Source organism: Rattus norvegicus, chromosome 7, assembly GCF_036323735.1.
Source record: "Rattus norvegicus strain BN/NHsdMcwi chromosome 7, GRCr8, whole genome shotgun sequence".
NCBI lineage: Eukaryota > Metazoa > Chordata > Mammalia > Rodentia > Muridae > Rattus > Rattus norvegicus.
In genome coordinates, this window is record NC_086025.1 from 135,126,598 (window position 1) to 135,147,355 (window position 20,758).

The 20,758-nt window shown below is 51.0% G+C and overlaps 1 protein-coding gene across 1 annotated transcript; it reads right to left on the reverse strand.

Annotated features, from left to right (window-relative positions):
* Spryd3 (SPRY domain containing 3) lies at positions 1-17,178 on the reverse strand. The gene is made up of 11 exons (NM_001191790.1): positions 17,156-17,178; positions 14,976-15,122; positions 13,388-13,463; positions 12,046-12,170; positions 11,656-11,791; positions 10,058-10,243; positions 2,832-2,981; positions 2,457-2,514; positions 1,883-2,002; positions 1,632-1,804; positions 1-1,220 (listed from the first exon to the last, which is right to left on the reverse strand). Exons 1-11 carry the CDS (start codon positions 17,176-17,178, stop codon positions 1,086-1,088), a joined length of 1,329 nt encoding a protein of 442 aa, NP_001178719.1. The 3' UTR covers positions 1-1,085.
* Between the last annotated feature and the right edge of the window lie 3,580 nt (positions 17,179-20,758).

Here is a 20,758-nt window from a genome sequence, read left to right on the forward strand (position 1 = left end):
TTCTGTGTGTCCTGATAAATACGGAAACTCCGTCTTTATTGGTTGTATAAACATCTCTGTCTGTACATACATTTCATATATCATAGTGCAGGGCCCGAAAGGAGGGGCAAGGGGAGCCCCAGCAGCATGACAACGAATCCCTCCCCAGTCCCACCACTGTGCAAACTGAGACCAAGAGCTCCGGCTTCTTCGTCCCCCGTTCATGGGGTGGAGGAGCTCAGGAAACGGGAAGAGGAGGACTGGTTGGGGGGGGGGTCTATAGAGACACTAGAATCAAACACTGAAGCAAAAACAGTCAACTGGCACAGGCAGCAAGCTGGGGCACAGGGTGGGGGTGGGCAGGTGAGGAGAAACAAGGGGCTGAGCTGCTGCTCTGGGCAAACAGCACAATACAACACATGCCCTAGTTAGTGCCTTGGCTCCATCTCGAGCCAGGGCTAGAGGTGCCTTGAAGAAGAGTGCAGACAAGGAGATGGCAGCCAAGGCTGCAGTCCCATACTGCCACACAGCCTCTCACTCACACAGACTCAGCAATCTGCATGTGAGAGGCAGTAAGCCAGGCTCAGGCTTTCTGTGGTGGGTTGTGGGTGGGACCATCTCTCAGGAAACAACGGAGACCCTAGATGTGTTTTAGGACAGCAGCCAGTGAAAGGAGAAATGGCCAAGATAGGCCCCCTAGCCCAGCCAGGGGGAGACAGCAGCAACTGGTTCACACGAGGAGAAGGAATGAAGAGAATTCAGGGGAACTATGTGGTAAGTAGGGACAGACTGCCTCTACTCTACCCTCGGCAGAGCACCATGCCCACCATGTAAGCAGGTGGGCTTATCCCTTCCAACTGGCTCAGGGCCCAGCGAGGTAAAGGAGATCCAGGTGCCCACTAACCCAGTCACGGGGACCCTCCCATGCATGTCAACACTGTCCTTTGGGCCCATTCCTACCACTGCTCTCAGGCCCAGGGACAAAGAGGTGTAGCCTGAGCTGACAGAAACAGGGGGATGCCCTCCCAGGGCCTGCTGTGAACAAATCCTGGGGGAGGCCTGGAGGGAAGATGCAGACGGAGAGAGCAGATGTACAGGGAGCCCTGCTAGCCACTCAAGGGGTGCAGGTCTACTTTCACTTTCTCCCCACAACTGAGCATGCCAATGGTAGGAAAGAAGCCTCCAGACGGTACAACAGCATCCTTCTTCCCAATGATCTTGCCATTCCGGGTGAAGAAGACCTGGGAGGGGGGTGGGGAGAGGAGGGTGAGGGTGGGCCTGGCTCCTGCCCTGGGGGTGGGGAGAAGAGGGTAGCCTCTGGCCCCTTCTCTGGGGATACCTGAGTGACTCAGGCATGAAGCCCAACACCCACAACTTCCAGCAGGGCTTTAGGAGTCACTTGAGGTGATATGGGAAGCAACCACAAGGGGGTGTGCTGAGGCTGGAAAATAGGCCAGAACTGTAGCCTGGGCGCCTGAGATTTGTCAGCACAGTGAGGGCGGCCCGTGTGCTCCAGACCTCCAGACCCGACTCTCCAGCCCTGCCTCCCCAGCCCCACCACATTCCCCGCCCACCCCAGCCCCACCGTTGGTTTTATTCCCAGTGGCAGTCGGCCCCAGGACCCCAGAAGGAGCCCAAACCTCCCTACTTACCACCACCTTCTTGCCCTCATGCTCCTGCTCTATCTCTTCCCCATCTTCCTCCTCCTCCTCTTCCTCCTCTTCCTCTTCCCCTTCCTGGTGCAGGTACATGACGTTTCGGACGTTCCGGACAGCCCGGGCAGTTGGAGACAAGATCACTGTGTCACAACTGTCATCACTATCCCCTAGGAGACAGGAAACGTGAGCTCCTGTGGTACTGTCCCCTGCCCTGAGCAGTCTGGCTGCTGCCCAACCTCACTCACCCTCACTGTCCAGAATGTAGTCCCGGGGGAACATGATTCCACAGCCCATAATGTCCCCTTTGTAGCAGCGTGGCCCAAAGGGGTCCCCCACACCACTGCCATGGAATATCTTCCCATCATCTGTTGGAGGGAGGGAAAAGGACACACTTGAAAGGCTGACTCTACAATCCTCAGAGACAAGGGTGAGAGGGAGATGCAGGAAAAACACTGGGCTTTTAAAAAGAACACAATGTCCATTCGATTGAAGAACTGATCAAAAGAGAGGAGAGGTCCCTAGCATGGATGATCAGGCAGAGAAGGGGTGAAGGGAGGGTCCAGGAACCAAGGCTCAGTATTCAAGAAAGCTCTACAGGAAATCAGACCAAAAAGAAGAAACTAAGGGATCTGTAAATCTTCGGGAAGGGCACAGAGGAGCCAGGTCAGAGGCCTGGAATGTCCACTTTAGGCCCAGTTCTCCTGCCCCAGTCCTGTGCCTCTGTGCCTGAGCTGCCTGAAGAGGGTAGTGAAACCACATGTGTGTGAGCAACCCTGCATCCCTGTCTTCCCGCCCACCATCCCAGCAGCTTCCACTCACCTGCATGGTAGGCCACAGACCCCCTACTCCAGCCAGGGTGTCTGTTCTTGGGGTAATCCTGCAGCAGGAGGACAAAAGGAATCTGAACGTCACACAGGACAGAGGACAGATGTCAGCAGCATCTGACAACCCAGATGGCTGGCAGCCCACGGCCAAGAATTAGGGACTACAGGAGCAAGGAGGACAGGAAGGGCCTCCTTCAGGACCAGTGGGGGATGCTCAGGACACTGCTACGACGACTGTCCACTGAACACTTAGAACTGTGCTCCTTCTCAGCCTCAGCTCAGAACTTTCCTCAACAGGCTCGCTGAGCAGGTCTCCCTACAGCCCCACACTGAGCAATCAATCCACAGGGAGAAACGCATGCCTACCCACCTTCCGGGCCAGCCCCAAGGCGATATAGCACTTTTCTCCGGGGTCCACAATCTCCACCTCAAAGTAATGGCTGCGGGTGCTGAGTGGGTGCCGAGCCTGAGCCAGTCCCACGTCCACGATGCTCTTGCCCTTCCCCAAATACTCCAGCAGCTGTGGGGTAAGAGTCAGGCATCAGGTGATACTGCCCTGGACACTGGGTCCAAAGTAACTTGGGTACCAGTGTTCTGGGTCTGCCAATATCCCCTGGATAAATGAGAAAGGATTCTAAAAGCAAAGTGGACTCCGAGTTCTAGGCAGGCAGAGAAGGACAAGGGCAACAGACACAGGTGTTTGGTGTGGGATGCGTCTGTCTGCCTCCTTCAGAGCCACTGTCAGGACATTGGAAAACCGCACGCACATCTCCAGGTGCACTACCAGGAAGCTCTCTGGGGGTCCTTAGGCTGGAACATCCATTCCCTGAGAAACCCCCAAGCCAGCCTCCCAGGCCTTTTCAGGATGCCTCCTAAGAACAGGGATGTATAGAACTCAGGAGCCAAGCCCAGATATTTGAGGGGAGAGGACAGGCTCAGGCCTTTTCAGGATGCCTCCTAAGAACAGGGATGTATAGAACTCAGGAGCCAAGCCCAGATATTTGAGGGGAGAGGACAGGCTCAGAGAAGCTCATTATGCACAGATGGGACTGACATAGTTTCTCAAGATCTGTTCTACTTGGCTCTGAACAGACCTATTCATTGCTGGGTCATTCATTGCCCCAGGGAGCCAAGAGCCCAGGGACAGCAACTCTACTTATTCTGTCACACGGGCAAAAGTCAAAGTAGAGACAGATGGCAGGCCCTCTGTTCCCAACCCTCACTCAGGCTGGCATGGGGTGTGAAGGTCAGAGGAGAGATGATTGGCAGGCTGGACTCTTCAGGTCCCACACAGTGGGTAGCATCCCCCAATCCAGATCTTATGGGATGCATGGTAACACTGGGGCTGTGGCTCAGTCCATCTCCTCTCTCACCCACCCACCATTACCTAAGATTCCTTAATTCCCTTTTAATTAACCCAACTGCCGTCAACTTTACCCTCCCAGCCCTGCAGCCCTACAAAAAGCACCCTTATTGGGGCCTTCTCCACTAATCCCTAGCAAGCCTTAAGACAATGGCCTCACCCCACCGATGTTCCTGCCTCAGCCTGCACCACTGTGAGGGCCCGGGGCATCTCCTGCAGAAGCCAACCCTACTCGTCCACTTTCAGAGTGGAAGAGAAGATCTCATTCCACTCAGCTCCAGAGCCTCCAAATTTACCCTCCCATACTCTACAGACAAGTGGGGACAGACGGGGAGAAGCCAGACCCAGCCCTGTACTCGTCTGTAGCATTGAGAGTGCTCCCCAGCCCCCACAGCCTGGAGAAGTGTGCCCTGACACTTATGAGCCTCATCTATCAAGCACCCTACGGTCCACTTCCACCCATTACTGCAGAGCTGGACGAGGAACCCACAGCTACCCTTGACCCATTCTTTCCACTGGCCTCTCTAGGTTGGAAACAGGGTGTTCTCTAGTTCCATGGCCAAAAGACAGCCCATCCAGATCATGCTTCTTGGGAAAGACCCGCCCAAGCGTTCCTTCAGCCTCAGCCCACAGAAGGCAGCTGCTTCGGTTCTGACAGGGTGGGGATGCTTCCTAAGGGCAAGAGGCCATGAGGATGACTTGCCCTGACCTGGGACTTCAACCCACACCCACCAGCTCCTGACAAGCACGGAGGCCGTGTGCTGACACCCTGGCCCTGAGCACCAGGTCGTCTTCAAGAGTGGAACCAGCCCAACCCAGGGCAGACACCCCAAACATAGGCTGCTCTCCTGCTCTCAGCAAGCCTTCCTGGACCTTCAGCAGAGGCCAGAGCAGGAGTCACTCCCTGACAGATCCTTTCTGGGCACCACACTTGGGAATCTAGGTCTAGAGTTACAGTTGCCAAGGTCTGCAGGCTTGGTCCTTCAGTCTAAGCCTCAGTTGCCTCTTAGTTTGAAAGACCCAGTTCAAACTCTAACTAATATTGCTTAGTTGCACTAAGCTTGAACATTGCATGTTCACCTCTGTAAGCCTTAATTGCTTCATCAGTGAAATGGAGTTATCAAAATTAGGTAGAAATAAAATGAAGTGAGTGAGTGATCAGGGTGTCAATGGAGGCTGACAGCCCAGTTGATGAGACACACAATCTGTCAGGAAATGGGGATCGGTTCTACTGCAACTACCAATCCCAATGGACATGACCTTTCAGCCTGCACCTCTCACTAGGCCAATCCTTGGGCCAACCAGGATGGATGTTTGTTGTAGTGCTGGGTATCAAACCCAGGACTCTGTGCAGGAGGGTTGAATATTCTACCACTGAACTAGCTATAGCTGCAATGATCCCTCCCTCCTGTGCATCCTAGCTGAGGACAAGGGACCTTCTAGTACAGCACCACCACCAGCAGCACCTCTTCCACCACCACCACCCACGCCACCTCCAGCAGCAGCAGCAGCAGCAGCAACAGCAATGTTACTGCAGACCACCTAGTGTTTCACTGAAGCTGCACATCAGAATTTAGTCTGCACTCACTCCATGCCCTCCTGCACTCCTCTGTCTTGCTGATTCCCACTTTCCTACCACTGGCCAGAACAAAACCTAAGTCTTCTCAGAAGGAGCAAGCCCAGAAAGCCCAGAAGTGGCTGAAACAGGAATCATATACAAGCTCCCAGCTCAGGCCCCAACACAGTCTCCTCCTGAGTTTAGTCTGGAGAGAATCCCCTCTTTTTGTGTACCAAAGCTGCCACTGTAAGGAGTGTCGAAAGCCATGAACAGTGAACAAAGACAAGATTAGTACAGACAGACCCCACAACCCTCTGCACATATTACCTCACTTTGCAGGCCCTGGGGGCAACAGCAATTCTTCACCACCCTCAATCCTCCGGGACAAGGGAACTTAGGGCTTCTTTAAAAGGAGGGCAAACTGAGGCCACAGGTAAGGGAAGAATTTACTCAAACAGAGCTAATTCTGGGCTAGAGAGATGGCCCAGTGATTAAAAGCACTTATTGCTTTCCCAAACAACACAGGTTAAGTTCCCAGCACCCACATGTTGGTTCACAGCCATCTCCAGTTCCAGGGAATTCATTGCCTTTTCTGGCCTCTAAAGGCAGCAGATACCCACATGGTACAAATATATACACAGGCAAAACACCAAGGAAGGAAGGAAGGAAGGAAGGAAGGAAGGAAGGGAGGGAGGGAGGGAGGGAGGGAGGGAGGGAGGGAGGGAGGCAGGCAGGCAGGCAGGCAGGCAGGCAGGCAGGCAGGCAGGCAGGCAGGAGGTAGACAGACATACAGACAGGCAGGCAGGCAGACAGGCACTGTAGCTTAGTTGGCAGTATCTGCCTAGCCCTCAGGAAACCCTGGGTTTGATCCCCGGCCATCCACACAAAGCAGGTGTGGTCATAGTCCCAGCACTCAGGAAGTGGAGGTAGGAGGATTAGTCAAGGCAAGCCTGAGACACTACTGCCAGACAGGAAAGAAGAAGAAAAAGAAAGGAATAAGAGCAAGCACTGGCTAAGTCATGGGTGGCTAAGCCATGGGTGAGCACATGCCTTTAATCCAGTGCTCAGGGACAGAGGCAGGCAGATCTCTGTCTACAAAGTGAATTCCAGAAACCCTGTCTCAAAAAACCAAAACCAAAACAAAGTGCACTGCCTGGAGCTGACAACACACGGTGTTTTGCTCAGTGTGCCAGCTGATTCCTCTGTGTTAGCAGGTGGGAGGAAGCTGCAGTCAGTGTCCAATGCCACAACCTGGGGAAGAGATCACAATCCACACCTACTTCTGTGCCCTCTGCAGTACTAGGGGGTGGATGAACTAAGGGCTTCATGCATGTGAGGTAAGAGTCTGACCACTAAAATGCTCAAAATTCAGAATCTGAAATATGGCCTAGCAGGGTGACATTTACAGAAGCTGGAAGAACCTTGTGAGCCATCTATGTAGCCATCCTGGTCTACATAGAGAGCTCCAGGCCACCCAGGGCTACAGAGTGAGACCATGTCTAAAGAATAATAAAATCTCAAGTATGGCTTTTACTGAACTATGTAGTTTTCACACCATCATAAATGAAAAACCTTAAGTCAGGGACCATCAGTATTAAACTGTCAAAAAGGGCACAGATGGGTCAGGGAATGACTACCTGGGCCTATTTTTCCTGTTCATGGCTGTGTGACAATTGAAGCAAGTCCCTTCTCTCTTCTCTACAGAAGTAGAGAATGAAAGCGTGGTGACTGCCGGGCTGTCCCAGCAGTGATAACCTGTGTCTGGAACCTAACGGCGCCGCTGACCGTCAGTCACCCTGCACTGCCCACCGAGGTGGCTCAGCAGGCGAAGGTTCTGGCTGCCCAGCCTAATGAGCTGAGTCGGGCCCTCAGGACCCACAGGGTGGGGAAGCAGCCGATTCCTGCAAATTAACCACTCCACACGCATGCCATGGTATGTGCCCATGCACAGGCACACACATAAATAATAAACTACTGGGCTGGAGAGATGGCTCAGCGGTTAAGAGCGCCCGACTGCTCTTCCAGAGGTCCTGAGTTCAATTCCCAGCAACCACATGGTGGCTCACAACCATCTGTAATGAGATCTGATGCCCTCTTCTGGTGTGTCTGAAGACAGCTACAGTATACTTATATATAATAAATGAATAAATAATAAATCTTTAAAAAAAAAATAAACAACTGTCCTAACTGAAATACCAGTTATGTCCTTTTGAGAAACCTTAGGTTAAGATGGATTGAGGCCTTCCCAGGTCTCCAGGTTTCTGGGGTGCCCCACTGAGACCACCATCTTGGCTGGAAGAAGGCTGTGGATCCAATGGCAGGTCCCCAACAGCAAGAGTAAAGAACAAAATGTATGCTAGCCATCTTTAGAGGAATACACTCTCCTGGGTCCTTCTAGGACAACACAGCTCCGATTGTAAATACAGTGGATAGTACAAAAGAACAGAGGACAGAGACCGGGCAAGTTATCTTCATTTGAAAGATGGGACCATTGGCAAAACTAAAAGGGCATATGTCCTTCAAGAGACTCGTTCCTCAGCCCACAGGGGTGGCTCCATGGGGGCACCTGCTGCCAAGCCTGAGTACCAAAATTCCATCCCTGGAACCCACGAGACAGAGGGAGAGAATCAGCTCCCACGTCTGTCCTCTGACTTCCACATGCACACACACAATAAATTAAATAAATGTAATAAATGAATAAAGGTGCACTAGACAGCTGGAGAGAGAAAGAGGCCAACTCTTGCCTAGCCTACTCAGGCATGGTACCTCACATCTGTCATCTCAGTACTCTGACTAAAGTGTGAGAAACAAGCACAGAGCTGCACAAGTGCATGGAACATGAGCCTGTGATCACAGTGCATGGACCCACCCGCCAGCCCTCTTGAGCTGCGGTGAGGGTTTAAGACAGCCAACTTCTGCAACTATGCTTAAGGGGGAAATTCCTACCCGAGTGGACTGAGGATGCTGAGGGAGGGAAGGAAGGAAGTCTATTTATAATGTCTGCAGGATTCCACCTCACTCAGAAAAGATGCCTGGGAGGAGCTGGGGTAGAGGGGGGCAAGTCCAGGCAGGGAAAGGGTGCCAGGAAAACTGAGGAGAGGTCAAAGATGAGGGCTGGAACACAGCCCGGCTCAGTTCCAAGCCCAACTCTGTGGATGTCGTCAAAACGGATGGTAGAAAGCAGCAGTGAGCCTAAGGAGGAGGGGCATCGAGGGGGGAGGGATATTGAGGGAGAAGGGGCATCTGAGGCCTTGGCTCACAACCATCACAGCCCTCACCCCCAGGGCCAGCAGGGGAGCAGCCATCACCATAGTCCTTACAGGGCTGACTTTCTGCCACTTTCTCTGAGCTCATTTACCCTGAACTCCATGAGGCAAGGCCTTGCTCCTAAGCCCACTTCTCCCCCACTGCTCCTGTTTTTCTATCACAGCTACTTTTGAAGCTGCCTGTGTTGAGGTGAGAAAGTCAAATGGTGGAGAAAGAGGACAGGCTGGGAACCAGGAGGGGGCAGTGAGAGTTCTCAGTGCAGAGGCTTCGAGATCCCCCTGACTCGTCACCAACTGCCTTGTCATCTGCGAAAGGTCAGAAGATACTGACACTTATGTTTATTCAAGATCCCAAAACTGGGCCTGGGTGCAGGCCTGCAATCCCTACTACTTGGAGGCAGAGACATGTGGATTCAAGACCTGCCTGGGTTACAAACCGAGTTCAGAACTAGCAGGGCAGCTTAGCAAGGCCTGGTCACAAAAATAAAAAGAAGAAAGAAAAGAAAAGCTATAGATACAGCTCAGTGGCAGAAGACTCTTTTAGCACGTGAAAGGGTATGTTTAATACCCAGCGAGACACACACACACACACACACACACACACACACACACACACACACTACCACCACCAATGACAACCTCTTAGAATAACCCTTGCCCACCTCTGTCCTCAGTTCTATAACTTCTGGAAGCCAGAGGTTAATTTGCAGTTCAAGTTAAGCCCAGCTGACCAGAATCAAGGCAAAACAGAAGCATATGCATGGGGGTTGGGGATTTGGCTCAGTGGTAGAGCGCTTGCCTAGCAACCGCAAGGCCCTGGGTTCGGTCCCCAGCTCCAAAAAAAAAAAAAAAGAAGCATATGCACTGGGCTTCCACATCAGCCCTCAAACACTGAAGAAAGAGAAAGCTGATTCCACTTATTCAACCTGAGCTCCCAAGTGAAGGGAAAAGAAGGAATTATTCTCAGAATACAGCTCTGGACTCCAAGAACCAAATCAAGGCCCTAACTCCCACTTCCCAAAGCCACACAAAAGCCACTGTACGGGTACAGTGTCACAGGACTGTCAAGAGGCCAAGGTGGGCAGAATGCAAATTCAAGGCCAGCCTAAGCAACATTCCTGAGATATATCAAGATAAAGAGAAGAAAAAGCCAAGCTTAGTGACATGCCTTTAATCCCAGCACTCAGGAGACAAGTTTGAGTTCCAAGCCAGCCCGGACTTTGAGACACAATGAGATCCTGTCTCAAAGAAAGGAGACACACACACACACACACACACACACACACACACACACACACACACACACGCATGCACATACACTGTCCTTCCTCCTCATTCTAAGCAACACCAATGTGCTTACATGTCTAGTGTGTTCTTCCCAGCCCGTTAATCCAGCACCTTCTACTTACCGTCCCACAGACTCTGACATCATGCAGCCGGCCCCATTCATCTTCATAACTGTCCACCATCATGACGCTGTCATCCTCACGGCCCAGCTCGGCATTGAGGTGCAGCCTCACCTCCTCACCCAGGGAATGCATACCAACTGCTGGGAAGAGCCCATCTGGGGACATGGGCATGATGGTGGAGCCCACCTGCAGCAGAGAGAGAGAGAGAGAGAGAGAGAGAGAGAGAGAGAGAGAGAGAGAGAGAGAGAGAGAGCGCGCAAGCTATTGCGTGGTTCACTTTTCCAAAACTCATCCATTCTCAAAAGGGCATTTGCAAGATGATGCAACCAGTAATTACCACGTACACACTCACAGACTGAGGCTCAGTAGAGTTTTAAGATCTAAGTATTCATTCCCCTGCAAGTTCCATGGAGCTAGAAGGCAAGCCTCAACCTCCAGACTTGTTGCCAAGTGCTTTGCAAACTTGGGCGTGAGCACCGCAGCGCCAGGCACATCGCTAAGGCTACACAGGGAGCTGACCTCTTGCCTAGCTTGAGAAACAATCTTTCACCAGCAGACTGGGAGGAGAGAGGTGAGGCAGAGAGTTTTAAATCAGTTCCCCGCCCCCCTCTTTCTGCTACAACCATCTCTGAAGAGAAAAGGGCTCAAGAAGTAAAAGAAAAAAGCCAAAGGACATATCCCCCAAAATATTCAAATCAAACCCCTGGAGCCTCCACCTAATACAGCCACACCATAATCTTTCCCCTTTCACATTTTATATTTTTGGTTGTGAGCCTAGCCTTTTTTTAACGGCTGAGCCATCTCTCCAGCCCCCCTTTCACATTTTAAAAAATGGTTTATTTTTATTTCATGTGCACTGGTGTTTTGTCGGCACGTATGTCTGTGTGAGGATGTCAGATCCCCTTGGAGCTGGAGTTACAGACAGGTGTGAGCTGCTAAGCAATGAGGGTGCTGGGAACCAGACCTGGGTCCTCTGGAAGAGCAGCCAGTGCTCTTAACTGCTGAACCATCTCTTTTTATCTTTTTATTGTTTGAGAATTTCATGCATGCATATAATGTGCTTTGATCAAATCCATTCCTCTGCTCCAATTCCTTCTCTCCAGCATCACCAAGAATCCCACCTAACTTCACGTGGTCCTTGTTTAAACCCACTGAGTCGACTCAGTGTTGCATGTGAACAGGCTCTCAGGGCCACATCCTGAAAGAAAACTCTTTTTACAAATAGTGGCCCATGTGACCCAACTCATTGTGTAGCAAAAATGACTTTGCCCTTCTGACTCTCCTGACGGCCGCAGCACCCTGCGTATGTACTGCTAGGGACTGAACACAGAGCTTCGGGCATGGCAGCCAAGCCTCCTGGCTATCACCTGAGCTACGACCACAAGCCCTTTCCCTCTCCTTCCAGTCACAGGTCTCTGCCTCTGCTGGTTGGAGTCACTGGATGCTCTAAGCCTCGGATCTGGATCATGTCCCAACTGCCAGGGCAGGGAAGGGTCCAGACAGGAGATAGGAACAAAACCATCAGACTCTTCCTGGTCACCCCACAAATCCTCAGGCAGATTCCGGCCACTGGAACCCTCCCAGGGTTGCCCACTCACCCGCTTCCCGTTTTTGGTGAAGAAGATCTGGGCAGTCTGCACATCGAAGGACACAGGCTCAATGCCACAGCCAATCCGGTCCCCAGAGTTGCACTTTGACCCAAACTGACGTCCCTTGGCGCGGCCATTGTATAGCCTATGGAGATAGTGGCACAAGTCATAGATAGAACTATGTGTGGTACCTGCTCTTATGCCTCCCCAGCCCCTCTCAGTAGCTCCTCTCTGGGCAGCATCCACCTGTGTCCTACTAGTCACGTCACCCTCTCTGCTGTCCTCACACCAGCAAGGGTAGCTTATAAGGAAACCCAAGACAGGAAGTAGAGGAGAAAACCACTCAGAAGTAGCTTTTTCTTCACATCCAGACTTCCACCCCACAGCAGGACCACTCACTTGCCATCATCAGCATGGTAGGCTACAGAGTCAGGCAACCAGCCAGGCTGGTGATCCAAGCTGTAGTACTGAGGGACCAGTCCCACAGCAATGGTGCCCCGGACGCCGCTGTCCACAATAGATACCTGAGGGACAAGAATAGGACACAGGAACAGGAACAGAAAGCTGAATGAACTTACGGAGAAAGACAGGAAAAAGTGGGCTTCGGCTCAAAGAGACCTGGGGACGAGCAGGCAGGACCTGACAGGGAGCACAGGGGAGGCAGGGCCCTTTATTGTGGTCATTCAGACCACCATCCTGTGCTTTTTAGCTGGGCATGAAGGCTCATGCCTTTAGTGCCAGCACTCGGGAGGCAGAGGCAGGTGATAGCTCCAGGCTAGCCTGGTCTACAGAGTTCCGAGATACCTAGAGCTAAAAACTCTGTCTTGAAAACAAAAACAAACAAAAAAAGTAGGGAAAGGGAGCAGTTAAGAGTACATGCTGGGGGTTGGGGATTTAGCTCAGTGGTAGAGCGCTTGCCTAGGAAGCGCAAGGCCCTGGGTTCGAGAGTACATGCTGATTTAAGTTTGCTTCCCATGACCCACATCAGGAAGTTCACAACCACCTGTAACCCCAGCTCCTTGGAGATCTAACTTCTAGTCCCCAGTCCTCATTGGTGCTATGACCGCATGCACGTACCCATACACAGACATTTATAGTAAACAATTAATGATAATAATACTAAAAAGCTAAGCACAGAATTAACTCTGGCCTTCTATTAGGACAGCAGCCCTAACCTGTGGGCATGACCCCTTCGGAATCAAATAACCCTTTTAGAGTGGTCACTTGGGACCATTGAGATTTACATGACAAATCATAACAGTAGCAAAATTATAGTTATGAAGTGGCAACAAGGGGTTGGGGATTTAGCTCAGTGGTAGATTTAGCCCTGGGTTCAGTCCCCAGCTCCGAAAAAAAAAAAAGAAGAAGAAGAAGAAAAAAAAAAAATGAAGTGGCAACAATCTTAACTTTATGTCTGGGGTCACCACAATGTGAGGAACTGTGTTCAGGGTTGCAGTGTTAGGAAGGCTGAGAACCAGTGTATTAGGAGTTAGGAAAGAGAGACAAGGGTCAAAGTCTACTTAGGCAAGGGGACAGCGGAGCAGAAGGGCAAGAGTGAGGAGACTCCAGGGCACCTGTCTCTCAGAGACATGCTGGCCTGCACCTCCTCCCAAAAGAACAACCTTGGTGAAAGCTGTAAAAGGCCGGGTCATAGAGGAGGAGCTTCATGAATTCACTCCTCATCACCAACCCCATCAACACACCCCAGCCCCCCAACTCTGCCCACCTACTGCTTGATCACCTCAAAATAATTGCTGTCCTTGGTCAGGGGTCGAGAAGCCACATAGCAGCCAACTTCACCAGAATTTCCATGGTAACTAAAGGAATATAGAAAGTTTCTATTAGCAGATAAGCCCAGGTGTTGGGAGGAAGTCCTAATATTCCAAACCCCAACCTTGTAAGGGCTAGCACAAAGAGCTCATCAGGGCACACTTCTGGAAATCTGAGGATAGCCAGGCACGGCAGCACTCAGGAGGCAGTGGCAGGAGGATCTCTGAGTTTGGAGCCAGCTTGGTCTACAGAGTGAGCTCCAGGATAGCCAAGGTTACACAGAGAAACTATGTCTTGGAAAAAAAAGAGAGGAAAAACATCACGTTCTCTCTCTCTTTCTCTCTCTCTCTCTCTCTCTCTCACACACACACACACACACACGCACACATGAACACGGGACTGAAGGTACCTTATGTCCTCTTCCCACTGCTTCCAGCCAGGGTCCAACCCACACTAGATCAGTGCAGCCTAGTTTCTTCATTTTCAGAAGAAGAAAAAAATGCACAACCTCCCCTAATTGCTTGTTAGGGGTGCCACAGTGTTGTCTAACCTCAATTCCTCCTGCTGCAACTTTGGCCCTTGCCTTCAGGGAGCCAGGGAACAGCTGACCTCTACCCTCTGTCTAAATTCTCCAGACTGAAAGAGTCATTCAGTCTCCTACATTTCAGCTTTCTTCCCCTCAGGCTAAATAATGCTCATTCCTTCTCCCTTTACATGATAACTACCTGATGCAGGAAGGAAGGAGTCAGGGAAAGCTCCAGGCAAAAAACATAAAAATGCAAACTAGAGGGCTAGAAAGACTCGGAGTGGGTGACTACCCTACTCCCTCAGGTAGTATTTGTGACGGTGTAGCTAGTATCTGTGATACTACACAACTGGCACTCCCTAGACAGAGCCTGCCGCCTTACAGGGGGCCCCTCCCTGCTGAGCCCAGTCTTTGAAATGCAGGTTTAAGGGGATGCAGGCCGGGTTGGGGATTTAGCTCAGTGGTAGAGCACTTGAACTTGAGCACAAGGCCCTGGGTTCAGTCCCCAGCTCCGGAAAAAAAAGAAAAAAAGAAGGGGGGGGGGGTGCAGGCCACACAGACTCACTGTCGTGGCAGAGTTTGGCAGCCTCTTACATCTCGGAATTTCTAAGTCACCAGAAGAAAGTGAGCCAAGATGGCTGAGGTGGTACCTGCCTGTAATCTCAGCTCTGGGGGAGCTGAGAAGGACTGTAAGTCTTAGGACAGCCTGGCTGTCTCGTAAACAAAATAAAGACCAGTGAGATGGCCCAGTGTATAGAAGCACTTGCCTAATGACCAGAGTTGGGTCCTCAGGTCCCCATGACCTAAGGAGAATCAACCTCTTCACACTGTCCTTTAACAGCCATCTCCCCACCCCACACTAAATAAACAAAAACATCAACAGGCCCCGTGACAAGTGGCAGAAAGGAATGTGCAAAGGAACTGGGGTGCCCCTCCAAGTGGGGTGTAAAATCCTCACCCTCTAAAACACCTCTGTCTGAGACCTGGAAAAGGAGCTGACAGGGACAGGGTGGAACCATTTTCCTACGCTCACCTCAAAGTGTCACCATCTACAAGGATATGCTTGAACCTCTCCTGATATCGGAAAGCCCGGACCTCTCGGATCTCCCGAATCCTCCTTCGCCAGTTCAGAAACCGGTAGTGCAAGTTGAGGTCATCCATCTTGTTCATGAGAACAAACCTATGAGAAGAGAAATGGCTGAGAAGGAAGCAGGGCTCAGCACCGAGTGCCTCAGCCTGCTCAACCTTGAGTGTACAAAGAGCCCCAGACTTGAGTCTGGATATCGAAATGCATCAGAAGCCCCAGCCTCACCCACTCAGGCAATAGGTAAGTTATTGGGCTTTTAACATGTGCACTGTTATCAGCGCTAGGAACAAAGCCATGAGCAAGGTATATGGGGTTCTTGTTCTCATAGAGTTTCAGTGCACGTGGGCATGGGGGAGCCTGGCAGATGATAAACAGATGGCCATTTTAACTGGTGGAAGAAAAAAAAAACAAAAAACAAAGAAATGTAACAAAATAATGGCCAGGGACAGTCTCTGAGGTGTTGTCTGTGAATTTAAAGGGAGGTAGGCAATATGACAGTATAACAAAAATCATTCCAGACAGAGGGAATGATCAAGGCGCAGGTCCATGGGTAAGAAGAAAGGTGTCATGGCAGAGAAAGACAGATGGCCAGGGCCACTGTATGTAGGGAAAGTGAGTAAGAATAGGTAAGATGGGGGTGGTGGTGTTGGTTTTGTTGGAGAGATGGCTCAGTGGTTAAGAGCACTGACTGTTCTTCCAGGGGTCCTGACCTCAAATCCCAGCAACCACATGGTGGCTCACAATCATCTGTAATGGGATCCGATGCCCCCTTCTGGTGTGTCTGAAGACAGCAACAGTGTACTCATATACATTAAATTAAATAAAAAAATAAATCTTTAAAAAAAAAAAGGAGTAGAATAAGGCAGCCAGGTGTGGAACACACACCCCTAATACCAACACTCTAGAGGCAGTGACAGGTGGTTATCTAGGAGCATGAGGCCAGCCTGGTCTCAAAGCAAATTCCAGAAGACAGCAAGGTTCAGACAGAGAAACCCTGTCTCGAAAAACAAAAGCAATAGGGCACAGTCGGGACTTTTAAATTTTATTTCAAGGGTAATGAGAAACTTCTAGGGGATTTTAAACAAGAAATGGTATAATTTGTTTGTTTGTCCGAGACAGGGTTTCTGTGTACCTCTGGCTGTCCTGGAACTTAGCCTTGAACTCAGGGATCACCCTGCCTCTGCCTCCTGGGTGCTAGGATTAACGGTGTGTACCACCACCACCCTGCCTGAAGCCCATGCTGTTCAAAGCACTGAGCCTTCTCTCCTGCCACAACCTCAGCGCTTTTAGTCTGCAGAGGTAAATGGATTTCTGAGCTCTACAACAGCCTGTTCTACATAGTGAACACCAGGATAGACAGGGCTGCACAGTGAGGCCCTGTCTCAAACAAAAGAAAAAAAATAACAGCAGATCTTAACTCCAAGGGCATGCTGTAACAGAGCTCAGAGGATGACAGCCCCTAAAACAGCAGCAGTACCGCAGAAAAACAGTGGGTTCTCTTAGTATTTCGGCAACCTGCAAGGCTAGTAAATGAATGAATGAGTAAAAATTTCCAGAGATCCGAAAGTGGAAAAACGGGTAAGAAATATCCCTGCTCCCCAAACACTTGGCACAGTGCCCCACACACAGTACGTGCTTAGCAAGCCTGGGCTAAACTGAGTTCGATTCCAATGGGCACATTAGGACTCTTCTGCGGGAGCTACAGATCAGCACATGCTCCACAAGAGGACACTTGCGGCGCAGCAGTGGAATCCAACCCCCCTGGGCCCTGGGCCAGGACTCGAACCCAGGCAGATGCGGGAGCCCCAGACTTGAAGGCATCATCGGATCTTCGAGAACCCGACAGCCTCAGCACCAGGTAGCAGCAACCGCACTGGGTCCCGGCGCTGCCTCGGCACCGCCGGTTCTCTCAGGTGACACCCGGGGCCACCCGGCCTTAACCTGTCAATGCGGCTACGCCCCGTCGCCACAGGCCCTGCTGCACTGGGGAAGGGTGCGCGGCGGGAGGAACGCCAGCGACCGGAAACCCTGACCCCGCCCTGAGCCCGCAGCCGTCGCCCAGGACCCCCGCCTCGAGATCTGCTGAGACCGAGGCCTCCGGGACCCCGCCCACGATCCCCGCCTACCGGGGCCGCCGCGTCCTCCTCATCCATAGGCCTCTCAGCTCCGCGCTGTAGCTCTTCGGCCGCCGCCACCACACACATCCGGGTCCCCGCCCTTCCTCTGCTCCGTGAGGTCCGCCCCTCACCGCCGAATCCGACCAATCCTCAGCGCTCTCTGAAGACAGGCGCTTTCAACAGCCAATCGCAGGGCTCAGGAGGTGCGGGGCGCGGCCCGGTGAGCCGGGTACCTAACACTCGGCGGCGTCGTAGGAACCCTGGTATCGGGAGGGTGGGGGAGGCGACGTGGCGTCCTGGACGCCACCTCGGGCGCCAGGAGCTCAGGGAGGAGGCGGTCAAGGGGCTGCTCCCTTGGGGCAGAACAGGCCCCTGTGCCTGCGTGAGCGTCGCATTTCCAGAGCCAGAAGTGATGCTACAAGCCTCGCTGGAATGTCCTTTGGAGCCACTTAACGGCCTTCGGGAAAAAAAATTCTTAATATTATCTCCTTCTTACGGGCGAGGAGCCAGAGGCCGATCTCCACATCGGCAGCCCTCCCTCGTCTGGTACCATATGCTTTTTTCTCTCCGGAGCACCACTTTGCATCACGTTCGTTCATTCATTCCAGGACGGACGTTCCAGAACTGGAGAGAACTTCAGATGCAAAAGGCACAGTGGGATGAAACCCGGTGCTGTTTGGGAACAGTGGGCTTGGTAGGAAAGTTAGCTCGGGTCGGAATGTACTGGAAAGGATACTAACGTTTATCGTGCACCTCCTATAAAGGGTGTGATTGCCCTTGGAAGGAATTGGGATCGTTGGACGACTTCCATGTTTTGCTCCTAAGACGGAATATTCTCTCCAGAAAGACTCATCCCGTGTCAGAAACATAAACGAGCATATTTGTGTCTCTCCACGTCTGAATTTATTGATATCAGTACATTAACAAGCTATGTCGGCTTCGTTGGCAGCAATTTGCCAATTAGTCCTGATTTACATTGATAACGGGGCCCTTAGCAAGAACATGTACTTTTATTTTAATTACTAACTCTTGGGTCACAGATTACACATCACGTGTGTACTTATGTGGGGCAACAGCATGGCTACAAAAGGGTAAAAGAAGCCTCAGCATAATTCAGGACTTCAGAGGCCTTACTAGAGTCTCGGGACTGAGTCCCAGCTTCAGAGGCAAAATGCAAGACTGGATGTGGATGAATGTGTGGGCAACCGATAATCTGAGTAGGTTCCATCAGTCGTGGACACGCGTTAGGCTAAACCCCAGAGACGATCAGGATTTCTCTGTTGTCCTTTGAGGCACACACAGTGTGGTTGGTGGAGCCAGGTGTCCTCAACATTATGGAGACACCTTCAACATTATGGAGTCCAACTGAGGGTTGCACCCTCTTCTTGGACTGAGTATGTTTAATACATTCTTGAACCTGATGAGACTTAGGTGATTTTTTTTACACCTACTGAGCATATGTTCTCAATCAGTTGTATTTGGATACATTTATAAGGTGTTACCTTTCACTCTTTAAATTAACTATTTTAGTGCTTTGCCCTGCACACACACACACACACACACACACACACACACACACACACACACACACGACAGTGAGCTGCCACATGGATTCTGGGAATTGATCCTGGGTCCTCTGAAAGAACAGTCAGTACTCTCACCGGCTGAGCCGTCTCTCCAGATCACCGTTTCACTTTTAGTTACCAGTCTAGGACCCATGTGTGGTGCTAGCGGTGTATGTGTAGAGTCCGGCTCCAAGTAGAGCCAAATACTACTTGTAGGAGTCACGCAAGGCCTGACTGAAAGCCCCTGTTTTACACAATATAGGATAACTTAGAGCAAACACAGCCTAGCCACAATACTCTTGTGCAGTGCCCCGTTTAGTTACTTTGTAATGTCAGGTGTGGTGACAAGCACCTTTCTTGTTAAGGAGTTACTTTTTGTTTGTTGGAGGTGGGCAACAATGCATGCCTGACCTGGCATAGTGTGTACCGATGAGAGCGCAGCCTCAGGAGTTCCTTCTACCCGGTGGGTCCCAGGGGTTAAACTCGGGTTTGGTAACTCTGAATCATCTCACCAGACCCAGAACATCATTTATTCAAGTCAACTGTGCATGAGTGTATCTCCTCTTCTTAGGCCTCAGGCTAGTCCCGTGTCATTCCAACTAGATACTTCTCTACAGTGCTGGGCAGGCAGAGGACTAGGGCTGTAGCTCAGCTGGTAGAGTACTTACCAGGCAGAAGCAAGGTCTTAGGTTCATTCCCCATACTGACCAAAAAAAAAAAAAGAGAGAGAAAAAAAATGAAGAAAAAAGCTAATTATAGCAGTCAGAGCTGTAGCTTACTTACTAGGATGCTTTTACCTAGCAAACTCAAACTCAAGGCTCTGAGTTCAATTCCCAAACACACACACACACACACACACACACACACACAGAGAGAGAGAGAGAGAGAGAGAGAGAGAGAGAGAGAGAGAGAGAGAGAGAGAGATCCTCACCGAATAGCTCTGGCTGCTTGGAGCTCATTATGCAGACCAGGATGGTTTCAAACACAGAGAAAGATCCATCTGCCTTTCCCTCCCACCCAAGAGCTGAGATTAAGTGTGTGCACCATCCTCCTGTTTAAAATTTTCACTACCCCTACAGAGATCCCCACTGAGATTAGCCCGTCTCCTGGGTCAGTTGTATGACATAAACCGGCCTGGTGATTCAGCTGTAGATGGTACCTGTACTAAGTTTCCAGTTGCTGGTCCATCTCCAAAAGAGCACATGGCTCACTTGATCCCAGCTTTTTCTGTGGGTGCCTGTTGTTTTTTCCTTCCCTATCTCCCCAGTCAGGTCGATCCTAAAGCCGAAAGTTGAGGCGGGTGGGGATGGGAGCTCAGGACCCTTTAAAGGCTGTGGTTCCTGAATGGAGTAAAGAAGTTTTCCCCAGAGGGCATGAAAATCAAGCCCCAGCGGAATGGCTGTAGTTCCGCATGGGTCAATAACTCCATCTTTGCTCCGTAGAACACTTTCAATTCATGAGAAAAGAGCGTTTAAGCGCTGGAGGGTGGGGAGGAGTACTGTGAAAGGCTGTCCTCTGGAAGTGGTGGGGGCCGTTACACTGGTGAACTCACTGTAGCTATGGCCTCCTGAACAGATGAAGCCAGGAAGACCAGTCAGTTCCAGGAGACGGCACTCACTGGATTCAGGGAATTGCCAAAAAAAAAGAGGAGAGAAGTCATGAAGGTGGGAGAGGGGATTTCTTGAGAGTTGCCTGGGAGGAGTGGCAGAGGGAAGTTAGGGGTGGGTGTGATCAATGTATGTATAAAACTGTCAAAAAATAACAGAAGGAGCTAGAGAGACAGTTCAGTGGATGAGAATACCTGTTGCTCTTGCAGAGGACCTGGGTTCTATTCCCAGCACCCAGTAGTTGAGAATGACCGATAACTCCAGTTCCAAGGGGATCTGAGATGCCTTCTTCTGACCTCTGCAGGCACACAGCACACAGATGCACATGCAGGCAGAACACTTACACACAAAATAAAACAAGTCAAAAATGTTTTTTACAAAAAGATGGGAAAATATGTAGGTCTCCAAAAGGAGCTTGAAGATGGCTTCCCCGTCATTCG

Bases quoted from the DNA above. Each gene is read 5' to 3' on its own strand.
- Spryd3 (NM_001191790.1), bottom strand. From the start codon at position 17,178: ATGAGGAGGACGCGGCGGCCCCG. The intron at 13,464-14,975 runs GTGAGCGTAGGA...ATATTCCTTTAG, and splicing joins GTAGATGGTGACACTTTGAG to TTACCATGGAAATTCTGGTG. The intron at 1,805-1,882 runs GTGAGTGAGGTT...CCTGTCTCCTAG, and splicing joins CTACATTCTGGACAGTGAGG to GGGATAGTGATGACAGTTGT.